A 21,262-nucleotide genomic window follows, 5' to 3' on the forward strand; every position below is an offset into this window, starting at 1 on the left:
ATGGTTAAATATATATACACATACATCAGTGACTCGCGTGGCTCCCACACTGCTGAGATGTGAATAAAATCAGTTCCTTTTGCTTTCTGTTCTGAACAGGTTCAGGTCCTGCTGCGCTCTCTCTGCAAAAATGAAGTTAGTCTGTCTCACCGATCTTTGCGTAAGGAGAATGAAGTAGGAAGCAATTTTCTCCCGCGTGAAATCATAAACCGCCAGCTGATAAGTCAGCCTACAGATGATCAGTCTAACATAAAGGGGGGTGTCGGTGATACGGGGGTGACGTCAGGAGCGGGGAGCCGCGGCGCCGCTGAGCTCAGAGCAGGACAGGCAGAACCACCAGCAGTGCCAAGGTGCGTGCGCGCGCGCCCTTTCTCTCTCTTTCCCCAAACTCCTTCGCGAGCCAGAGGAGCGGAACCCGGAGCCGAGCTGGAGCGGAAGCGGCGCGGGGCATGATGAACAACAGGTCTGTGACTCCGCGGCTCGTCGGGGCCGGAGCCGTGGACCACGAGCTTGTCATCACCTCCACCTTCGGGACCCTGCTGTCCGTGGTCTACATCATCGGCGTGTCCGGGAACGTGTACACGCTCGTGGTGATGTGCCACTCCATCCGCTTCGCCACCTCCATGTACATCTCCATCATCAACCTGGCGCTCGCGGACCTGCTGTACCTGTCCACCATCCCCTTCGTGGTGTCCACCTACTTCCTGAAGGACTGGTACTTCGGCGACGTGGGCTGCCGCATCCTCCTCAGCCTGGACCTCCTCACCATGCACGCGAGCATCTTCACGCTCACCGTCATGTGCACGGAGCGCTACCTGGCCGTTACGCAGCCGCTGGACACGGTGCGGCGCTCCAAGAGTTACCGCAAGGCTCTCGCGTGGGGCGTGTGGCTGCTGTCGCTCGTGCTCACCGTGCCCATGATGGTCATGGTGGCGCAGACGACCAAGAAGACGTCGGACGGCGGCGTGAAGAGGATGTGCGCGCCCACGTGGGCTCCCCTGGCGTACAAGGTGTACGTGACGGTGCTGTTCGGCACCAGCATCATGGCGCCGGGCCTCGTCATCGGCTACCTGTACGTGCGCCTGGCGCGCACCTACCTGGAGTCGCAGCGCAACGCGGCCATCAGCAGCGGCGGCAGGCGCTCCCCGAAGCAGAAGGTGCTCATCATGATCTTCACCATCGTGCTGGTGTTCTGGGCGTGCTTCCTGCCCTTCTGGATCTGGCAGCTGCTGCCGCTGTACCACGCCGAGCCGCTGAGCCTGGCCTCGCAGACGCACACGTGCATCAACTACCTGGTGGCGAGCCTGACGTACTCCAACAGCTGCATCAACCCGTTCCTCTACACGCTGCTCACCAAGAACTACCGGGAGTACCTGAAGAACAGGCACAGGAGCTTCTACAAGTACACGTCGTCGTTCAAGCAGCGGCCGCCCAGCCTGCACTCCTGGGGCAAGTCGGCCTCCTCCAGCAACCAGTACGAGTTCAACTCCGAGACGCTGGTGATGGGGACGCTCAGGTGACTTCTTTCTTGGAGGAGGTGGAAAGATGGCTCCTAGAGACAAGAAGTGCTATAGGTGAGTATATTTTTTTTGTTTGTTTGTTCGGATTAAAAAGGAGGCCGCACCGTCACCGTGCGTAAAGAGCGCGCAAAGTTTGGCTTTGATTTTTAGTCAGCAGCGCGCTTATTAGTAGAACCTCAAGAACTGAAGCCTTTCAGAAATATTCAGACCGCTTTAAACTTTTTTATATTTGTCCTGTCAAAAACCCCAAATCCAATTCATTTTATTAGGTTTTTATGCGATGCATCAACAGACAGTATATTGCAAAAATACGAGAGAAAAAAAGGCAAATCTAAAATTTTCTTTTTTTTTTTACCAAACAGCTCAAATCAGTTGGATTGAGTAGAAGGGATTTTTGAAGATTAATTTCAATTCTTGCCACGTATTCTCAGTTTATGTCTGGACTTTGACTGGGCCAATCAATGCACATGTGCACCATTGCAGTTTTCTGGCCGGTTGCCCAGATCCTCAAAAAACCTGGCCTGATTTTGGCAGATACCAAAGTTTTTTGTCACAGTGGGGTGACTAGGGTTAACTGCAAATGTGCAGATCTGACCTGGTGGACTGGTCAGTCAGTCCAACACCTCTCACTGCAGAGCTGAAGAGGACAGTGGTTGATTTTTAGACCTTTGCTGATTGGTTGATAAGATCGGCCTCACAAAATGAAGGAAATGGGCGCAATAACCCTCCTTAAATATGCTTTCATCTAAAACACAAGTGTCAAACTCAAGGTCCGGGGTCCAAATCCGGCCCCCCATGGCTTTTTGTGTGGCCCTCTAGACTCCAGATGCCAAGTTACAGAAATCAGTCCTTCCAGTTAAACTGAATACAAGTGACTTGGATTAAAAGTCAAGCTGTTCCATACAGGACATAAGGTTTTCCACCCAGGGCAGCATGACAGAGAGAAAAATTGACGGCTTTCAGTTGTGTCCCAAACTGGTGTCACGGTAGATTGTTTTTATTTTCTAAATTATTTTATCACTGTGTACGGGAAATATGAATCGGAAAAGTAGCCAAAAGCTCTAAAATATCCTGTGTTTGAATGACAAAGTCCAATCACAGTCCTACACCTTCCACAGGTTCTTATTTTTTTCATGTGTAAATATCAACAACTATATATACATTTTCTCCCACTTCACAGTATTGTACCACGGAGTGTTGGTCTATGAATTTTGAAGTTGAAACATGAAAAAATGAACTGTTCCAGAGGTATGAAGACATTTGCATGTAAACATGTAAACTCTTTTACTCTAGATAGAAACTTAATAACTACATTGTGGAGGTAAAATAGTATTTAAATCCATCTAATGTAGGATCTACACAGTTTAATCCAGGACTGGTTTAAAGTTCATCTTGGTGGTGAACGAGATAAAAGTGACTGTCAAATGAAATAATTAGCAGAAATCATTGTTTACCCCTGGGTTCAACCAAAGAGCCAAGGAAACAAATCCAATCGTTTTTGCATGGTCCTTTTGCAGCTCTGTTTCGCCTCGTGGTTGCTCAGCTCTTCAACTCTTAAAAACAAACATCGACTAAAACTTTACCTGTGGTTAACGCGCTGCAATTAAAAGCCCACAAAGACCTTTGATTAGTTCGAACATTCTCCCAGCAGGCATCAGGATTCATGAGGGGCTTTGCATTATTGACTCACAGTAACATGACGTGGGTGTATGCGTGTGTGTGTGTGTGTGGAAGGTGATGTGTTATTGATGGATGTGACTAAAGAGGTGAGGAGGACTGCAGCGGTTGATGCGGTGTAGGTGTGAATCTGGAATCCGTCCCGTCCTTCTGGGATGATCTGAGCTCGTAAACTTGTCACAAGTTGTTTTCTGTTCCTGGGTTGACCAGCTGATGGCTGGACAGCCTGGAATCACAACGTCCTCCAAAGACCCAGGAGGTCGGGAATCCGTCCCGGGGTCGGGTTCATTTATCACAACAAAGTTGGGTTATGAGTTTGACCTGGTTAAGTTTTTAACCCAAAAACTTTGTTGAAGTTACTAATTCCTGCTAACAGCAAAGAGTGGATTGAAAAGAATAATCTGGATTTAGGCCCGACACGATACGTTTTGCCGGACGATAAATTGTCCCAGTAATTATTGCAATGACAGATAACAACCTTAAAAAGTGTTAAATTCATGAAAGCCTTAAAATATTTTAAACTCTTTTTTAAAAAAGTAAGTTGGCCTTAAATATGTTAAGTCTTAAATTTTGCCTAAGTAGGAATATTTAATATCGTAAATGGGTTTGTTTTTTTTTCTTGCGGGAATTTTCTGTCAGGCAAAAATCCAAAAAATGATAAACAGAATGGAAATTATAAAGTTCATTTTAATTTATCATGCCATCAATTTATCAATTGCTTACTGCACAGACTTAGCTGGATTAATAAATTAGTCATTCCCATGTTAAGAAGACATTTTATTTTTAATTCATTTCAGGTCTTAGATTAAAGGAAATTAAAAACAACTTCATAATTTTGTGATTTTCTTGTCAAAAAAACTAACTCAATCAATTACAGCCCATCTACAGTAACTATGAGTTACTGCTCTCTGATCAGGCTCAGCAGTTTAATACTAAAGCAGTTTCAATATTCATACACTCGCTTCATAACTCCAAATTATTTTCCGTTTTTTCCCCTTGACCACATAGAAAATACTGCGAAGAAAACGCCACTTAAGAAGCTGAACTACGTCGGCGCAATGCTACTCGACACACTATTGGCTGGCATTTGCAGAGCAGCCAATCCAGGAACACCGTTCATCTTCCTTGCCGCTGACTGATTGTATCCCCAAGAGTGGGGAGAATGAAGCCTGTGGACATTAGCTTCTGCATTAGCGCCAAGACGGTTGTGTATTAATGCATATTAAGGTGTATTTTGTGTTTGAACTACTGAAACAGGCAGGTATAAGTGATTTTATTCCTCTATACATTTCTGGAATAGAGGAATGTGCCTCTATTCCAGAGCAGCTGATTCAAATGATTGCATGACCACCAAGTACTGCAGAAACCTGTTGATGTCCCGGAGATACAATTCAGGTGTGTGGCAGAAGGGAAATACCTAAGACATGCAGGACAGGGGGGCGGTGAGGACCAGGGTTGAGAAACACTGCACTAGACGTTGTGGATTGTTGTGGTTGTGGTCATTAACCCATATGAACACTGGGCCTCCACCGTAAACGTCTCTTTATTCTAAAGATCCTTTAGTTTACAGACAAAAGGAGTTTCAGAGTTCACAACTGACAAACTGTTGCTAGTGTATGCAGGCCTAGCTTAACAAGTTTAAGTGTGGAAAAGAATACAGTGAAAAACATCTGGATGAGGGATGCAGAAACAACTCGTGGTTTCTGAGAGGGAAAAGACACGGAGTGTAGACAGAAGGAAATGAAGGATATGGTGATGCTTGTCTGGACACGTCTGCTGTGGTCCTCACACCCAGCAATGAGACAAGGAAAGCATCACATTTTCTCTCCGTATGAAAATGATCTGAATGCAATCTTGAGCTGTGACATTTTCAAACCAATGTCCCAGCATTGGACCGGCGGAGGAGGGGGAACGTTTCGGACGGTATGGTATATGTGTGCAGACTCATGCATAAATTCATTGGAGCCAATTTCTCCGTGGTACACAATGTCAGAGAAGACAGGAAGCGATCCAACTCTTTTTGTACGTTCAAGATTCGTGAAAAATTCAGGGTTTTTTTTGTAGGAGGTTGTTTATGTTTCTCCTGAGTCCCAAAAAAATATTCTCATCCTCTGAACTCATGTGATTTATTAAATATAACTGACTAACTCATAAATCAGCACGAAGACTATAAACGTACTCAAGACTAATGCGGCAAACAGCTGGTTCTACCCACTGAAACAGAATAAACATACTATTCCCCCCAGAAAATGACCTAATCTCCAATCACTAGTCAGGAATTTGATCTATTATTAAATGTTCTGGTTGGATTTGTAAGCAAAATGNCACACCACCAACATGTGGCCATTTTATGGAGATGAGATGCAATATCACTAAACATTCACAGCCATGTGAAAAGTAAGTACACCACATTTCAATTCAAAACCTTCATTAATCTGACCAAGAAAACTGAAAAGGTCTAAACAAAAACTTTTAATCAGATTCTCTTGAGGGGGCATTCACACCAGCCCTGTTTAGTCCACTTTAGTCAAACTCCAGTCTAAAAAGTCCGGTTCGTTTGGGGAGGTGTGAATCGAACTCAGAGAGTCGGACCAAAACAGCAAACTCTGGTCCACCTAAAAACCTTTTTTTTTTTTTTTAGATATTGCATGTAATTTGATCTTGAATTCCAAGTGATTATCAGCCAAACATTCAACACACTTATCTCCAAATCACCAACTGATCTGTGTTGGTGTATTAATGTGTGTGTTGGTGTATTAATGTGTGTGTTCGTGATGGCTATTGGGTGAATGTGGCTGTAATGTGTTCCGAGTGGAAAACTCACCGTATGAATTCAGTTCATTTACTATTTAAACTCCCTGGGCAGACAGGGCCTGTTTGGGTCGCTGCTGCCAAGAGAGACGAGGCTGAGAGGCCCTGATGATGGAATCTGATGAAGAATCCCACTTCTTTTGGTTCCAAAAGAAGTAAATAACACCTGATCCAAAATAGAGGTACTCCGTCTCCTGTACTTTGATGAGGTCGTTTTCTGGCCCAACCTCTGGGCCTTCCTCCGTTTGGACCACTCGTTAATTCTTCAAAACTTCCACTCCTGGCAGGTACTTAAAAATCTAAATTATGTGCGTAAACTGTGAGTATTCTCTTCCTGACAAAGAAAGACTCACGTAAATCTGTATCAGGTGAAGAATACCTCAACCGTATTCCTCCAACTCTTTCAAAGTTCCCTTGTTTATTTTCCCTTAGCATTTAAATACAGAACATACAAAGAAATGTGTCTTTGTATGTGTCTGTATGTTGCAACCAGCAGCTTATTTGGCACGATTTTAAGTTTCAACTTCCAACAGGAACAAGGCTAATTTAGGTATAAACTCTGTGAAAATTGAGTTTACTCGCTGCTGGTTTTCTCTTTCAAGGAAGGAATGAATAATCAGGTTATTTTAGTTCATCAAATCCTGCTGCTGCTGCAAATAAGAAAACTTCATTCATTTCTGGTGTCCAAACAAGATCCAAAGGATAAAAAGACTGAGGCAACTCATTTCTCTGGTTTTAGTCTGAATCAATTACCCAAACAATGAGTGACTCCTTTCCTGCTTAGATATCAGATTGGTATGCAATACTGCGCTGCTATTTGACTGTGAAAACATTTCAAATTGCTGTTATAAAAGTTGAGAAATTAAACTGCCTTTGTGTGTAGAGGTCATGAACGTCCCTAAAACTTGCAATCCCCCCATTTTTGATGCCTTATTAGGCATTTAGTGCATAAGCTCTCAGCTGCTGCTGCTGGTTGTTTGGTCTTTGTTTTAATTTTTTGGGCTTGGCTTCATGAGGCTATAATTGAGCTGGCAGTGTGGCCCAGTGGACCACAGCAGTTTGACCAGCTGCTCCTTCATTAACACCAGTGTCACTGAAAAGTCCACTCTGACTTTGGACTCTGGCTATTTCTAGACCCACTAAGGTTTTCTGAAATGCTAATGAAGTCACTGTGGGAACCTGCCCAACCACTTCCTGCAAAGGAAGATTGCATTGGTGATGATGGACCGACATCCCAAAGTGAGTCTAACTGAGCTGAATAATGTGAAGAGGTGATTCATTATTATAGCACAAACAAACCTCCAATCGACTATTTATATGGTTATTTTTCTCAGCAGCAGCAGCTTTGTTGTTGACAAAACTACTCTTCAAACGCCAAGCCCAGCCTCAATTCACAGTGTTTCCATGTGGCTAAAGAGCTAGCCTATAATGCTAGTTTAGTACTTTAGCTTTGCACAAGGGTAAAAAAAAAAACAAGAACTTATGACTCAAGAATTTGCCTTCTGAGATGTTTTAGTGTAATTTATTTGCAGAGAGCTCACAGAGAAGTTCTCCAATTTCATAAACGTCAGTGATGAGTTTGTCCTGCTCTTCCTCCCCTAACCGCGGTATCATTGGTCATAAAATTGCGCAAAATGGAATTATGAAAATAAATGTGCTTACTGGAAACAATAAAACATTTTTTTTTTCACTAAGATGAGGTGTTTTCTCAAAAGTGATTTTGGGAAAAAATAAATTCTTGCCAAAAGTCCCCCCTCGTCAGCTAAAAAAGACTCTTGGCAAATAATGACTCGTGTTATGAAGGTGACAATATTTAAGGCCAAATCACATTCTTTTTAATGAATTTCAGACATTTTAAGGCCTCAATGTTAGAAGCATGAATTTAAGACTCTTTCAGGATGCGCAGACATCCTGTACTTCTCCCAGCACTAACAGGGCAAGCTCTAGCATCAATGTGTAGCAGAATCATCTGTAGCTAATGAACATGCCTCGCCTGTGAAGTAAGACGAGGAGAACTTACAACTTGCTTTATTCTCCTTTGCCTGCTCTTCACTTGTGCTGGGGCAATTAGCACGGCGTGCCAGAGAGGGGCGGTGGTCCGCTGAGTCACACTCTGCCAAGTGGAGCCCAACGCGAATCCTTTCAAAGTCTGGGGCAAAGCTGGTCTCTATGGTACGCTCAACATCTGAAGGTGCTCTTTTTTCTGAAGTTGTACCAGCACAGTCATTGATGCAGACAATAAAGATGAGAGTATAAGTCAGGAGAAGGAAGGGCCAAACCTTCCTAGAACCAGACATGTCAGTTCATACGATGCTACGCCAGAAAAGCCTAGGAAACCTGCCTTGAGAAGATTAAGAGCGACTTTGAACATGACAGCTGTGTAAGGCCTGGTGTTACCTGAGCTTGTGAACTTGACTTTGGTAAAATATTTTAAAATTATATGTCCGACACCTCACATAAATTGAGGCTCTTATAAAACACCATCACAAACTAATCACTATGCTTCTTTCTGTCGTGTACATTATATGCAGCAGATGGAAAAACTTACACTTCACGCTTCGTTTCCTCTGCGTCAGAATTGCATTTGTAGCAAAGCAGTGATAAGTTCTTTGCTTATAGCTTTTAGTCTTCAAATGTGTTCATAAAATTGTTGTTTTTCATACAATTACAACTCAGAGGTATCCCAGTTTTCCTGTTTCGGTGTCGAGGTTCACGTATTTGCAAAACGAGACGCAACACACGAACGAGCAAACAGCAATCACTTTCGAAATGTCTGAGGCAAAGCGAGCTTCCAATACTCAGGAGGAGCGAGTAGAAACCTGAGCTCGGAAAGCGGACACACCGAACTTTGACAGACGTCATCAAAGTGAAATAGAGTTTCAATGAGCGACTCTAAAAGCAATCCACACAATCTATTAAGAATAAAAAGGGAACGGGAAACAAAGGATTGGCTGCAGCAGCTGTGTGGAAAATAAGAAAGCCAAGGAAGATGACTTCTCACACCGATCATCAATCAAGCAATTTCCTCAAGTGGCTCCCAAGGTGCGGATAAGAATGGAGGCATACGCACGCGTCATCTTGGCTGATTTTTATAAATACAAAGTGTTCACTCAAGTGTTATGGCTTCATAATTGCTGAAAGAAAACAGGACATTACATCTGTGTGCTAAAACGAGGTATTGGCACATGGAGTTCACGAAGTTCAATCAAACGAGAGAGAAAAAAAAACAACAAAAACCTTGGCACAAGGAGAAAGAGAAATGTGACCCTGAGAGTCTGAAGATTTGCATGTGTGACCCGGTTTCATTTTGAGCAGAACATTCAAAAAGTTCAGAATGATCAGAAATGTCCATGAACCCAAACAACTTGACTGAAACGGGACCAACCAGAACCGTTGGAAGACGTAACGGAGGAGAAAAAAGCAACTGCTCCCGATTTTTCCTTTGCGTTTGTTGATTAAATAGTTTGTTGACAAAGAAAAAGATAATCTGAGTAAAAGCCAAAAAAAAAAAAAAAGTTTTCAGGTGATGATTTGTTAAATCCTCCTGTTTGGCTAAGCTAAACATTCTGCGACAGTAAATTCATCTTCTGTAAACACATCACAAGTTGCCAGGTTGGTTTCTACTGAAATTATTTGAAAATGTCATCTTGCACTTGCTCAGGTTATCTGTCTGACATTAAATTTTGTTTCATGAAATGTGAAAATGTAACAAAACCAAACAACAGAAGAAACCAGAGGACAGAGATTTACATCCAGACACACAGTAACCAGGAACACTAAGCCATAAAAAGCTGTCATTACCAAGTACTGGGCATCCAAAGAAAAAGATTTGACTATTAGGGGTGTACCAAGCCAATATTCATATCGGAAATCGGTCTGATATCAGGCAAAAAAGGAGTATTGGATTATATCAAGCTGCATCTAAAATCTCTGACAGATGCACTCCTCTCCAGCAGCACTATGTATCCCAAACGCTTTGGTTATAGGATCAGTTCTTCTCATACATATTATTGTTGACCATCGTTTTCTGTTTGAGAAATTGATTTTTGCTTGTTTTTCTGTTTGTGGTAAAGCTTTTTATAACATCCCACATGACAAATTAAGTAATAAAAGTATTTACGATTCGTGGTGATATCGTGTCGGGTCAGTATCGGTATTGGTATCAGCCAATACTCAGAGCTGTGATATCGGTATCGTATCAGAATTATTAACGTCTGAATTTATAAAGAAGTTTCTTGCTGAAGAAAGAGTCTTAGTGTGAAATTTAAAAGTTGGTGCTTTGACGCAAGACAGTCGGTGTGCAAAACTCAATATGGAATGTTGAGTTGAGGGACATTTCTGGAATATGATGGCAAAATGTGGAGCTGCGTTTTGCAGGAACATTCGGAAGACTTGGACACTCATCAGTGGTGGAATGATGGAGAAAATTTGTGCTGTGGAATCCCAGCTTGTACGCCGCTACGTCCAAACAACCAGAGTCTTTTCAGTTCGGTAGAAAATTGATGTTTCCAAGTAAGAATTTCTGCCGCGGTAAATTTCCCATCTGAAGTTCATCTTCCTCTGTCTTGTGTCTCTCCTCCAACAGGAATCATAAGCTCGTCAACTCTTTGCCGCTCGTGTTCGACGCAGCGGCCGGCGATGTTTCTCGATCACAGCCTGTACACCTAAAATAAAAATGTTTTATTCTCTTGTTCACTTTCTACGTCTCCGTCTTTGTTGCAGGGCTCGTCCAAGCGCACGGGGAAGCAGCGCGGTCGGCGGACGCCTCAGGGCAGGGAGGGGTCGGAGATGGCATGACTGGGGTCACAAGTGAAGGAGACGGTGATGGCGTAGCGCGTCCCCCACGTTACCTTCTCCACGCGGTGGAGATTCTCCGATCCAGAGGAGAAGAAAGACACCCGACCTGGACAGGAGAGAGGAAACAAAACAAAACAAACAAAACTCTTTAGGGAGGAAGTGAATGTACAAAAAGACTTCAAAGAGGAAGTGTAACTTTTCAGGAAATATTTGCCGTTTGGCTTTAATCCACATCTGGTGATGGGACATTTGGCACAAAGCTTTGAACATTGACTTTTTAAGAAAAAAAAGGTAGTTGGTGATCTTTACTGAACAAATGGTAAACAGGGTTAAACATATTTATTACATAAATTGTGAAAAATATTTATAATTTAAATAAAAGATTTTTTTTTTTAAATGTTGGTCTACTTTTTACCAAGTTCTCATTTGTTCGTGTCGGTAAGAGTAAGTAAAGCAGTTTACAGTCATTGTTGCTGCATCGATAGTTGATACAGCTACATGCTATGTCCCTTATTGTTTGAGAAATAAATATCAATATAAAAAGTGAAGTGCGACCAGCTTTCACTTTAATCACAGCAGTAGGTCTCCACCATCTGGAATCCAAACGTTTTGTTCATTCCTCTTAACTAAACAGCTCAGATTCAGTCAGAACGTCCAAGTCATGAATACTTTTGAAGAAGAAGAAGTTTTGCTTATACAGCTCTTTTCAGCAACAAGGCAGTTAAAAGTGCTTTTCCAGCTTTAACCGCTAAAGTTAACAGCTTTGTTGTCCATCGTGGATTTATGAGCCGAGGCAGCAGTGAAACACCCAGCGTGCTGCTGCTGCAGTAAGTGAATGAAGGAATGGAGAGAAACAATTGCACAAGAGCAGAAGATGGAGTGAGGGGGGCATTTTCATTTGAAACTCACAAAAGGACTTTGCAAAGTGAGCAAACAAAGTCCAGAATGCAACGGAAAACAAATCAAAGAAAGAAGAATTAAAAGCTGGCAGTTTCAAACCTGCTGACGTGTTAGCAGGTTTAAGAAGCTACTCCAAGACTTTAAAGATCTGACATCAAGCTAACCTTCAGATGAAGTTCCTCCCTCCATAGCAGAGAAGGTTTTGGGTTAGATTCCCAAATGCAATTGGAAGGAAGACCTTCCTATGGAAACACAGCATCCAAATACTGTGAGCTACAAGGATGAAAACAACTCAAACAGAAAGATTTTGAAAATGAAGATATTTGAAAATTGTAAAAATTCAACAGCACAGTTACAGATGACTGCTCAACAGTTGTGGATATTTTAAATTTAACTACTTGTGGAAAGTAAGAGAAACAACAATTTTCTTTCTCAAAACCTAAAATAAATCCATTTACTGAAACCCTTCTCTAGCATTTCGCTCTTTAATCAACACTTGGTGATTTTCTGAAAGTCTCTTCATTTATCCAAGGCTAACGAGCTGCTGTCACATTCCAGCCAGAGCGGATCTCACTAAATACAGTCTATCCTAGATTTGCATAAAAGTTGATACAATCCAGAGAGCGGCTGTGCATCACAATTATGTTTTTCAAAGTTTTTCAAAGTCGTTTTAAAACTTGCTATTGCCTCAGCTTTTTTTTTTTTAAAGGGGTTAACTCATTAAATGAAACAACAACAAAAAAAAGAAAAAGCTGGAGTCGGTGTTCTACTTTCCCCCTGATGGAACAAACAACTCGTGTCCCTGTGTGATGTTCTGTGGGAGCTTTTCTGGGGGAGTTGCAATCCCCCTGGCAGCCTGTTAGATTAGAGGTTGTCAAAGAAAATTAGATCTCACTGTTAAACAAAAGAATCTACTGTGAAGAAAAGAACCAGGAATGGGCGGCAGGACAATTAACTCCCAAACGAGGATGAGCAGCAAATACAGGAAAGGACTGCAACGTGAGAAAAAACAAGGGCATTTCTCCACGCCCGAGTTGGCTGCGTGGCTTTAGATAACTTCCAAATGGCATTATCTGGAAATAATTCCCTGCAAGTGTCAGTGGGAACGCTCACAGTGTTTACTGTGAAGAACGTTTCAGACTCCCAACAGTGGAGTGAGGGAGATTAGCCGCGGCACAAAGGAGAGACGCCGCCGGTGGAGTTCAAGAGGCTTAGACAAAAACTTTTCCAGGTCATTTCCAGGGCGCAAAGGAACTAGGAAGTAAAAGGGTAAGGGTTTGCTTTTCCTCGCATCCACACCACAGATAATACCAAGAGAAAATCCAGAGGCCAGAAAAAACTGCAATTTGTGCTCTTCTAATATGAAGCATATAAAAAAATGAATTTCATTCCATTTTATTCACAGTTTTTGTGTGGGATGAGAGAGGAATTGTGCATTTTAGGGCTCAAATCAATATAGAACCTGTGTTTTAGATGGTGGTACGTGTCAAAGTAAGAAACTCAATGAATCTGAAACTTCTGGCTACATCAGAAGTTCTGGAAAACTTGGACAAAGCAGATCCAGATACAAGAATTACACATATAAATCCTGTTCTACCACTGAGGAGCTGTGTAATGCATCTGTAAAAGCAAAAGCAACTAACTGGTTTACAAAGCAGCATCCAATTTTAAGGATGTATAAAATGATTTTAGAGCAGTTTAATGGCAATGCTGACTGAGCCAACTAATATTGAGAGGTGTCAATAAATAATTCATAAAACGGTTACTTAAACATGTAATTAAATCATTAACCTTGGCAAATAGGATAGCTTATTCAATATACCATAAAAAGGCACATAAAACCAGTCCACTAGTATTTAATGGACACATGCTGCATGCACACCATGAATTTATTTCATCTCTCATCATCACGCATGCAAATGATGTTCCGCCTGAGCAGCAGCGACGATGAATTCAAAAAGGCAAAAGGCTCTCACTTAGGGCGATAAGACTGTACAAAACCCAAAAGCCAATTATAACGACATAAAAGATTGATTTCTGAAGCAGATGGAAAAGCAGATCCGGGCTACAAAAACAATCAGAAATGCAAATGATATTCTGCTGAGAAACAAAGAGTTGTGCTGTGAATTTGTAAAAGCTGATGTGACTCGTTAGTTTGGTTCGGAAAGAACAAAAAGCTTGGCGTAATGTCTTAAAATTGAACCCTACTTAAACATCTGCACAACTTAACGTAGGCGTTACTGGGTCTTCATGATGCCGTTTATTAGTAGCAGGTTTATTAAAAGGTAGATTTTATTTAAGTGTGTAAGGAATCTTCTTCCATTGGATTTAAAGTATAACCATACAATCAGACATAATTTATTTGTACTTGATGACGCCTTAAACTTTAGTGGTGCAACTTAAGACATTGTCAGGTCAATGTATAGATCACTCCCACCGGCTTGTAGTGAATCGGCTCCCTCAAAGGACGATGGTCCAGAATAGGTCAATGGCTGGAAATGTGTTCCCAAATACAATCAGCCACTTATAATATTCCGATTAGTTATAATGCAAAAACTACAGATGAATTCAAGTCCATCTAAGCATCTTCCTTTTGTCGCTAGCACAATGCTAGCAGTGGCAGATGATTTTCAAGGGCCAGCATTGTTTGTCAGCTACATAGTATCATTTTATAACACAATCGAGTAACTTTGTTACCTTCAGTTGTTACAAAAATGCTTTATATATCAAATGTGACTTAAAAGAAATCTTCCTTTTTAATTTAACGCCTTGAAATTTGGCCTCCGTCTCTTTAAGAAGCTTCTGATCCTTCCAGAAACTCCGCCTTCAGGAAGCCATCACAACATGGCTCCTCCATCAATCCCTTTAACAACATTTTTTACCAGTGTTGCACAAGACGTAGGTCCTATAATGAGCTCAGCAGATGCTCAGTTCCACCAGGTAAGCTAATTGATGCTGGCTAGTCTGGAGGAGCTGAGTGGGAGGGCTGCTCTGTGAGGTGGAAGCTTGGAAACTGCAGCTTGGAGGAGGAGCTTCGTTTTGAACAACTAGGTACAACCAGGCGTTTCGCATAGCCAAATGGTTGCCATGGAGATTAAAGTATTTCTCAAACATGCATGAAAGAATCAAGGGAACACTCCAGGTATGTTTATGATCAGGGGACAACGTCATACCGTGATGAAAAGCTCAAAAGTCGACTTTACATCGTACTGCTTCTTCAAGTGAAGCACCAACGCCAACCTTTTAAATCATTCAATAACATCAGAACGTCATCTAAAGACCCCTGCTGAGTCTTCCCTTACATTTTACCTTCTAAAAGGGGGAAAACAAACGTTTTCATTTAATGTCGGGGGAAGCTGTAACAGGAGGGTCATGTCCAACAACAAAAAACTGACTGATTATTACAGTCACAGCAGTCAGCAAGTTAGAAATCCAAACAAACAAACAAAAAAAGAGACAAAAAGAAAGGGCACAACAAAGATCTGTGAGCTGAATCCAAGAGAAGATCTGCAGGAGGCCTGTCAGGTTTCTTGGTATCGATGCAGACGAATGCGCTGTTGGACTGTTCTCTCATCTGTGTCGAGCTTTGCCTCGGAGTTTGTTTGGCTTTATCTTTTGTGCCGTTCCGGCAGCAGATTTTGTCGCCCTGCGGGGGGGCTCTATTCAGCTGCTCTCTCTGCTTTCTTAGATAATTTCATTGAGGTGTCCGAGGTGCAATGGAAGCCGCTGCTTCACGAGTCGCTGTCACTTCGACACGTTGTCACAGAACCACAAAATTCAATGTTCTGAATGGGGTTTTTTTTTTGTGTGTGTGTGTGTAAAACTTCAACACAAAGGAGTTGTGAAATGAAAAGAAAAATTATGCATTTAACATGTTTTTACAAGTAAAAATTTGCGGCTACTTGAGCTGTTGTTGGCTCCCCATACGAAATCCAGTACAACAAATGGCGGTGCAAATACGTAATCAGAGTAGCAACCAAGAGGTGCTTCTCTGGAGGAGGTGCAAGGATCCACAGCTCAGGTGGGAGCATCTGGTGGCTTTAAGACTCAACAAACCTGGAATTTATGGAAGTTGGTCAGATGAAATGAAACCTTTTTCACCCAATAAAAGCAGCTCTGTGTGGTGAAGCAATTCAAAGAGTCATTGTGGACAGAAAGGATCACTGGTGGCCCTCAGACTTGACGTAGGACAGCCTCGACATGCTAACATAATAGTTTCCGGGCAGCAGAGGAGATATTCAACAGTAACATCCTGAATGACACCATCAGTTGCTGGCAAGCACTGCTAATTGGTCTGATTCGCTTTTGCTGCTCCTCTCTGATTTGCCGTATGGTTAGAAACCTGGGTAAAGAAAACTGTTGGGGTAGGGAACAGGATCGTTGTCCATTATGACTTGAGCTACGGACCTAAACTTTTCAGACTCTTCTGTGGGACTGTCCGCTAGCAGGTTAGACCACTGCTGACTGCATGGATTTTCATATATTCCTTTTCGATCTGTTGCTTAATCTACCCTTTCCAGCCAGAGATCCTTCACCTTACATGTCATCTTTTTATCCATTCCTAAATCTCCTCTAAGAGACCATTTCTTTTCCCAGCAAATCTATAAATCAAATCTATTTTCTGCTACCCGACATCTCCTCAACCCGTCTGATAAAATTTCCCTCACATTCTTGACTTTTCTTCTCTCTAATCGTCTTGATGATGTTTAATTACACCTAATTAGATGGTGTCACTTCAGAAGAGCCGTAAATATCTATGCCAACCCACCAGCCCTTCAAATCTGATGAGCAGACTCTCACCCATTAGGACCTGACAGCCACCTGCCTTGCAAAGTCACTGGAAAAGATTTTGTGATGTGAAAAGATAAAGCGGTGCAATTATACGCAACAAATTTATCCAACTTTTTCCATCTTGTTATTTTCACTTCCTCGTCGGCAAACGCAGTTTAATCAGATGAAGGTAATCCGCATACCGCCCTTCCTGTTGCCTGAAGGTCAGTCTAACTTCTCTGAAACACGACCGCTGACGACGCCAGTGAGCTGCAGTCATTTTTTACTCCAACGTGACCTTCAGTTAACTTCCCTCACCGCTTCATCACGGCACATTGTCAAGGGGCCCCAGATGATTCACTGAGGCTTGTTCCTCAGCGGCGCATGAGGACTTTGATGGAGCAGACGTGAAGCGACGCAGGGGAAAAGAGAAGGAGGTGCGACAATGGGTAGAAAATTGGGGACAAAAGTGGGCTTTTTGTTTGTTCGCTGGAGATTAAAAGAGGCAAAGGAGCTAAACTGGGACAGAGGACAGAAGACAATGTGTGGAGATTAAGGGAAGGAGGGACAAAGAGGACAGGAGCACCACGGGACTGCTTTCTGTCAGATGCAATAAAGGCAAGGTGGAGCTGTCAGGAAGTAGGAGAGAGAGCCGAGGAGTTGTTTGCCATACTGAGCAGACTCACGACGCTTTGAAATATGCAGGAGAAACTCCATTTACAGACGTCACAGCAAAGAACAAAGCTGGGAAAAAACTCATCCAACGATTACCATAAATATTCAAAGGATAGACATTACGCTTGACCTTTGTTTCAAGGATGTCAAGATGATCAACAGATCAGATGCTAAGGGGAAAATAAATAAATAATTATAAAAAAAAAAAAAAAATCACAGCACAGACATCAGAATGCCTGTATTTCTGTCTAACATAAAAACAATCCCCTGATGAAGACAGCAGACCCAGTTTTGAAATAGCCGATATTTTCAAGGGTTCCGAAATATTCAAGGTAAAACTCTTAACGGTCACCCAAAAAAAAACACAAAAAAAAAACCACTTAGATGGAGGTCAATGGGTCGTGACTTGCATGTAATCGTCGTGTCCTTCTGATAGTTAAAGGCTTTTAAAAGCGGCATTCTTAACTGTGTTTTTGCCTTTGCTATTAACACAATATAAATGTCATGTAGGTTTGAAAGTAATAAAGATACTAGTATCTCAACACAATGGAAGACACTGAATGAGAAAGTTCAGATGAAATATTTTCTGATTGATCTGTAAATAACTCAGTTTCTACCTTTTCCCAAGAGAATTAAAAATCCTGATACTTCTTCACACACTTGAGAAAACTTACTCGCCATCTTAGATTCCTTTTTCTGTCACTGTGGACAGTTTAATGAGTCGACTTAATCAATTTCTCCTTCGCTTGTTTTTAGTTAAGTGCTCATACAAAGAACCCGCTTCGATAAAAGTAGATGGCTTAATTTCCTCAAAGTGGAGGATGTCTAACCCTCTGAGTATTTGCAGCAAAGTAAAACACAATTCCCCGAATCTTCAATGTGCAGAGGTCTGATTACCCACTTAGAGAGGATTACAGTCATTTCGCTGCCCATTTTGGTGCTCTTAGCCCCCTTTCAGAGGAGCAGCTGGGTTACAACAGGTCAAGCTTCTCTATTTGATGTTGAATTAGTAAATGCATTACAGGATATGCATACATACGTGATTTAGCCATCAAGAGATAATTAGTGGATCTCACTTTGCTACATAAACAAATGATATGTCCTTTACTGGAAATGTGCAAAGTACACATGAATAAACCTTTTTCCAACTTAAATGAGACAAAAGTTAAATTAATAGAAGGTTATTTGGGGGTTGAATTTTTTTTTCCCTCACCCCGTTTTTCCCTTGGCAAAGAAAAGTGAGCCACTAGCTAGTACCTGCCCGTGGTTCCACGGTTCGATTGCCATTTTGGTCCATGAAGACAAATCGTCCACCGGTGAAGTCTGAGCCGTAGTCAGACAGGTACAGGAGAGATGTGTAGTCGAACGAGCCATACGTCTCCTAAAAGACAGAGAGAGTTGAGGCATGGCTGACCCACCAAACAGCTGAGCACATTTTCACAATCAGAATCAGCCTTTACTGTCATCATCTATCAGGCACAACGAAATTTGCTTCAGTACAGCCCATCCAAGGGGGGAAAAAAAAAAATAATAAAAAAAAAAAAAAAAGACAACATCGGACATGAGTAGACAGATGCCATAGAACTCAAGTAGTGGAGTCTGAAGGTTGCAAATACACACCATGTTTGTTGAGGGAATTGCTTATTGNGTAGATGGCTTAATTTCCTCAAAGTGGAGGATGTCTAACCCTCTGAGTATTTGCAGCAAAGTAAAACACAATTCCCCGAATCTTCACTGTGCAGAGGTCTGATTACCCACTTAGAGAGGATTACAGTCATTTCGCTGCCCATTTTGGTGCTCTTAGCCCCCTTTCAGAGGAGCAGCTGGGTTACAACAGGTCAAGCTTCTCTATTTGATGTTGAATTAGTAAATGCATTACAGGATATGCATACATACGTGATTTAGCCATCAAGAGATAATTAGTGGATCTCACTTTGCTACATAAACAAATGATATGTCCTTTTCTGGAAATGTGCAAAGTACACATGAATAAACCTTTTTCCAACTTAAATGAGACAAAAGTTAAATTAATAGAAGGTTATTTGGGGGTTGAATTTTTTTTTCCCCCACCCCGTTTTTCCCTTGGCAAAGAAAAGTGAGCCACTAGCTAGTACCTGCCCGTGGTTCCACGGTTCGATTGCCATTTTGGTCCATGAAGACAAATCGTCCGCCGGTGAAGTCTGAGCCGTAGTCAGACAGGTACAGGAGAGATGTGTAGTCGAACGAGCCATACGTCTCCTAAAAGACAGAGAGTTGAGGCATGACTGACCCACCAAACAGCTGAGCACATTTTCACAATCAGAATCAGCCTTTATTGACAACATCGGACATGAGTAGACAGATGCCATAGAACTCAAGTAGTGGAGTCTGAAGGTTGCAAATACACACCATGTTTGTTGAGGGAATTGCTTATTGCTTACTTTGAAACAACTGTACTTGCTAATTCCAGGTCTTTCTGAAGGTTTCCACAGGTGGGACTCTTGACACAAATGTAACGGCTTCAACGGATTATGTCCCCTAACGTGCTCACTGGGACCTTAAGTCGTCTAGAAATTATTCTCCAACCAATCAAATCATGTTGGTGAGCTGCCCTAGCGTCCCTACCACCAGGCCTGTGCGTCTTTTCTTCATGTGTTCAATATGTCTTCCCTGTGCCAATAGCTTTTTAAAACATTACTTAAATTTGTATAGTTTGATTTCTTTGCTTGCGTTGACCGAATGGGTTGTCGCCGACATCTGTTGAGAATTTCATGTCAATCGCATCTTAAAAACTATATTTACCGAGGGAATTATCCAAGTCACACCTGGACTAGACGATCCCATCCTGATTCTGTAAAACTATTTGTCATTTGCAAAACTTTTGCTAAATTTCTGAACACAGAGAAAGAAGCAGATTCCTACTTTTCCCCCAAAATATTGTTAAAATCTCAGCTCTTCTTGTGAAATGGATGTATATCTTCACCCTCATCGTTCAGCATTGGGAAAGAAGTTATTAAACTACGCCGTTTTGCTAATGCAGAAAAACATGTGGCCACCGAAAACAAGGCAGGCCAAATTTTTATACGGGATGGAATCGCTGTCAAGTGCGGAGTGGTCACATATGTGTAATTGATCCAAGCAGAAACGGAACATCTGGACAGACTTGTGCAACATTGGGCTCAAATGTGGTTTCCAAGTACTTCTAATGGCGTTGCAACATAAAAAGAACAATACTGAGTAGATTTGATCTTGGTGTGAAAGACCGGCAGTGGTTTAGCTGAAAGTGAGAGTGTGGAGTTGTGTAATAACTGGCGTGGACAAAGACAAGCTGCCTAGCAACAATAATAGTGGTCATTACTGAAGTATTTAGTAGAAACTGAAATGGGTTATGAATTGCTGGCACCACAAACCATCTCCAGAAATCCTTTGCAGCATTTTTTGCAAGATTGAAAGCAATCATTCATATCGTTTAGCCCTTGCTCGCTGCCCTTTTCCATATACAATATGAAATGAATGCTTCAGGTGTAAAATATTAAACTATACGTTTTACAACACGGCCTTTTTTCAATAGAAAGGAAGCTGTGATTAACGCAGAACCCACTTTTCCGACAAGTAAATACTTGTAATATAAATGAATAGCAGCCTGTGTGGTATGAAGGCCATAGAAATGCTTCACAATTCAGGTTGAAATGCTTTGGAGTGCCTGTTGAATTCGTTTAATTATTTCCCATTACTCCCAGAGAAACATTGCTGTCGCCTTTAAGGAACGATCAAGCGAAAGCAATGAAACAAGACGCTGAAATGGCTTCAGTGTCAACAGATTCTTTGATCCGCCAATAAGACTACATGCCATTTTATATGCTGGGCTTTCATGGGAACAAGCAGTGCTTGTTAGAGCTCTTGTGGGTTGCGCAACGTAAACAGTTCACGTCGCATTATTGAACTGCTGCTGTATCAAAAAGCAGGTCTCTCTCTTCTGTGGCCATGTATGAAGAGCTAATTAAATGTCCATTTCTTCTTAAAATATGCAATATTCCTCCTGCCTAATTAATCCCAAAGGTTTTGTAAGGAGGGGAATGGGAGCCAAGTTAAGCAAAGTACTATCTAAGAAGGCAAAGAAAATGTATTAAAAG

At 41.9% G+C, this 21,262-nt stretch overlaps 2 protein-coding genes and 1 long non-coding RNA gene across 3 annotated transcripts in view; 1 reads left to right on the plus strand and 2 right to left on the minus strand.

Moving 5' to 3' along the window:
* On the plus strand, positions 1-10,816 carry LOC103143984 (urotensin-2 receptor). Its single transcript, XM_007560727.2, has 2 exons — positions 1-1,574; positions 10,731-10,816. The coding sequence occupies exon 1, from the start codon at positions 450-452 to the stop codon at positions 1,518-1,520; it is 1,071 nt and encodes a 356-aa protein (XP_007560789.1). The 5' UTR covers positions 1-449; the 3' UTR covers positions 1,521-1,574; positions 10,731-10,816.
* ogfod3 (2-oxoglutarate and iron dependent oxygenase domain containing 3) overlaps positions 9,082-21,262 on the minus strand; it is a 23,146-nt gene continuing 10,965 nt past the window's right edge. The window contains exons 8-9 of the mRNA XM_007560739.2: positions 19,265-19,388; positions 9,082-10,911 (exon numbers count right to left, since the gene is read on the minus strand). Coding sequence (XP_007560801.1) covers positions 10,775-10,911; positions 19,265-19,388 — 261 coding nt within the window. The 3' untranslated portion in view covers positions 9,082-10,774. The remainder of the gene's footprint in view (positions 10,912-19,264; positions 19,389-21,262) is intronic.
* On the minus strand, positions 11,911-12,113 carry LOC107837222 (uncharacterized). Its single transcript, XR_001663232.1, has 2 exons — positions 11,983-12,113; positions 11,911-11,943 (listed from the first exon to the last, which is right to left on the minus strand). It is a non-coding gene; the product is annotated as an uncharacterized LOC107837222 (long non-coding RNA).

Source organism: Poecilia formosa, unplaced genomic scaffold (genome assembly GCF_000485575.1).
Source record: "Poecilia formosa unplaced genomic scaffold, Poecilia_formosa-5.1.2 Scaffold4, whole genome shotgun sequence".
In the NCBI taxonomy this organism is placed as follows: domain Eukaryota; kingdom Metazoa; phylum Chordata; class Actinopteri; order Cyprinodontiformes; family Poeciliidae; genus Poecilia; species Poecilia formosa.

Coding starts and splice junctions, on each gene's coding strand:
- LOC103143984 (XM_007560727.2), top strand. CDS start 450: ATGATGAACAACAGGTCTGTGACTCCGCGGCTCGTCGGGGCCGGAGCC.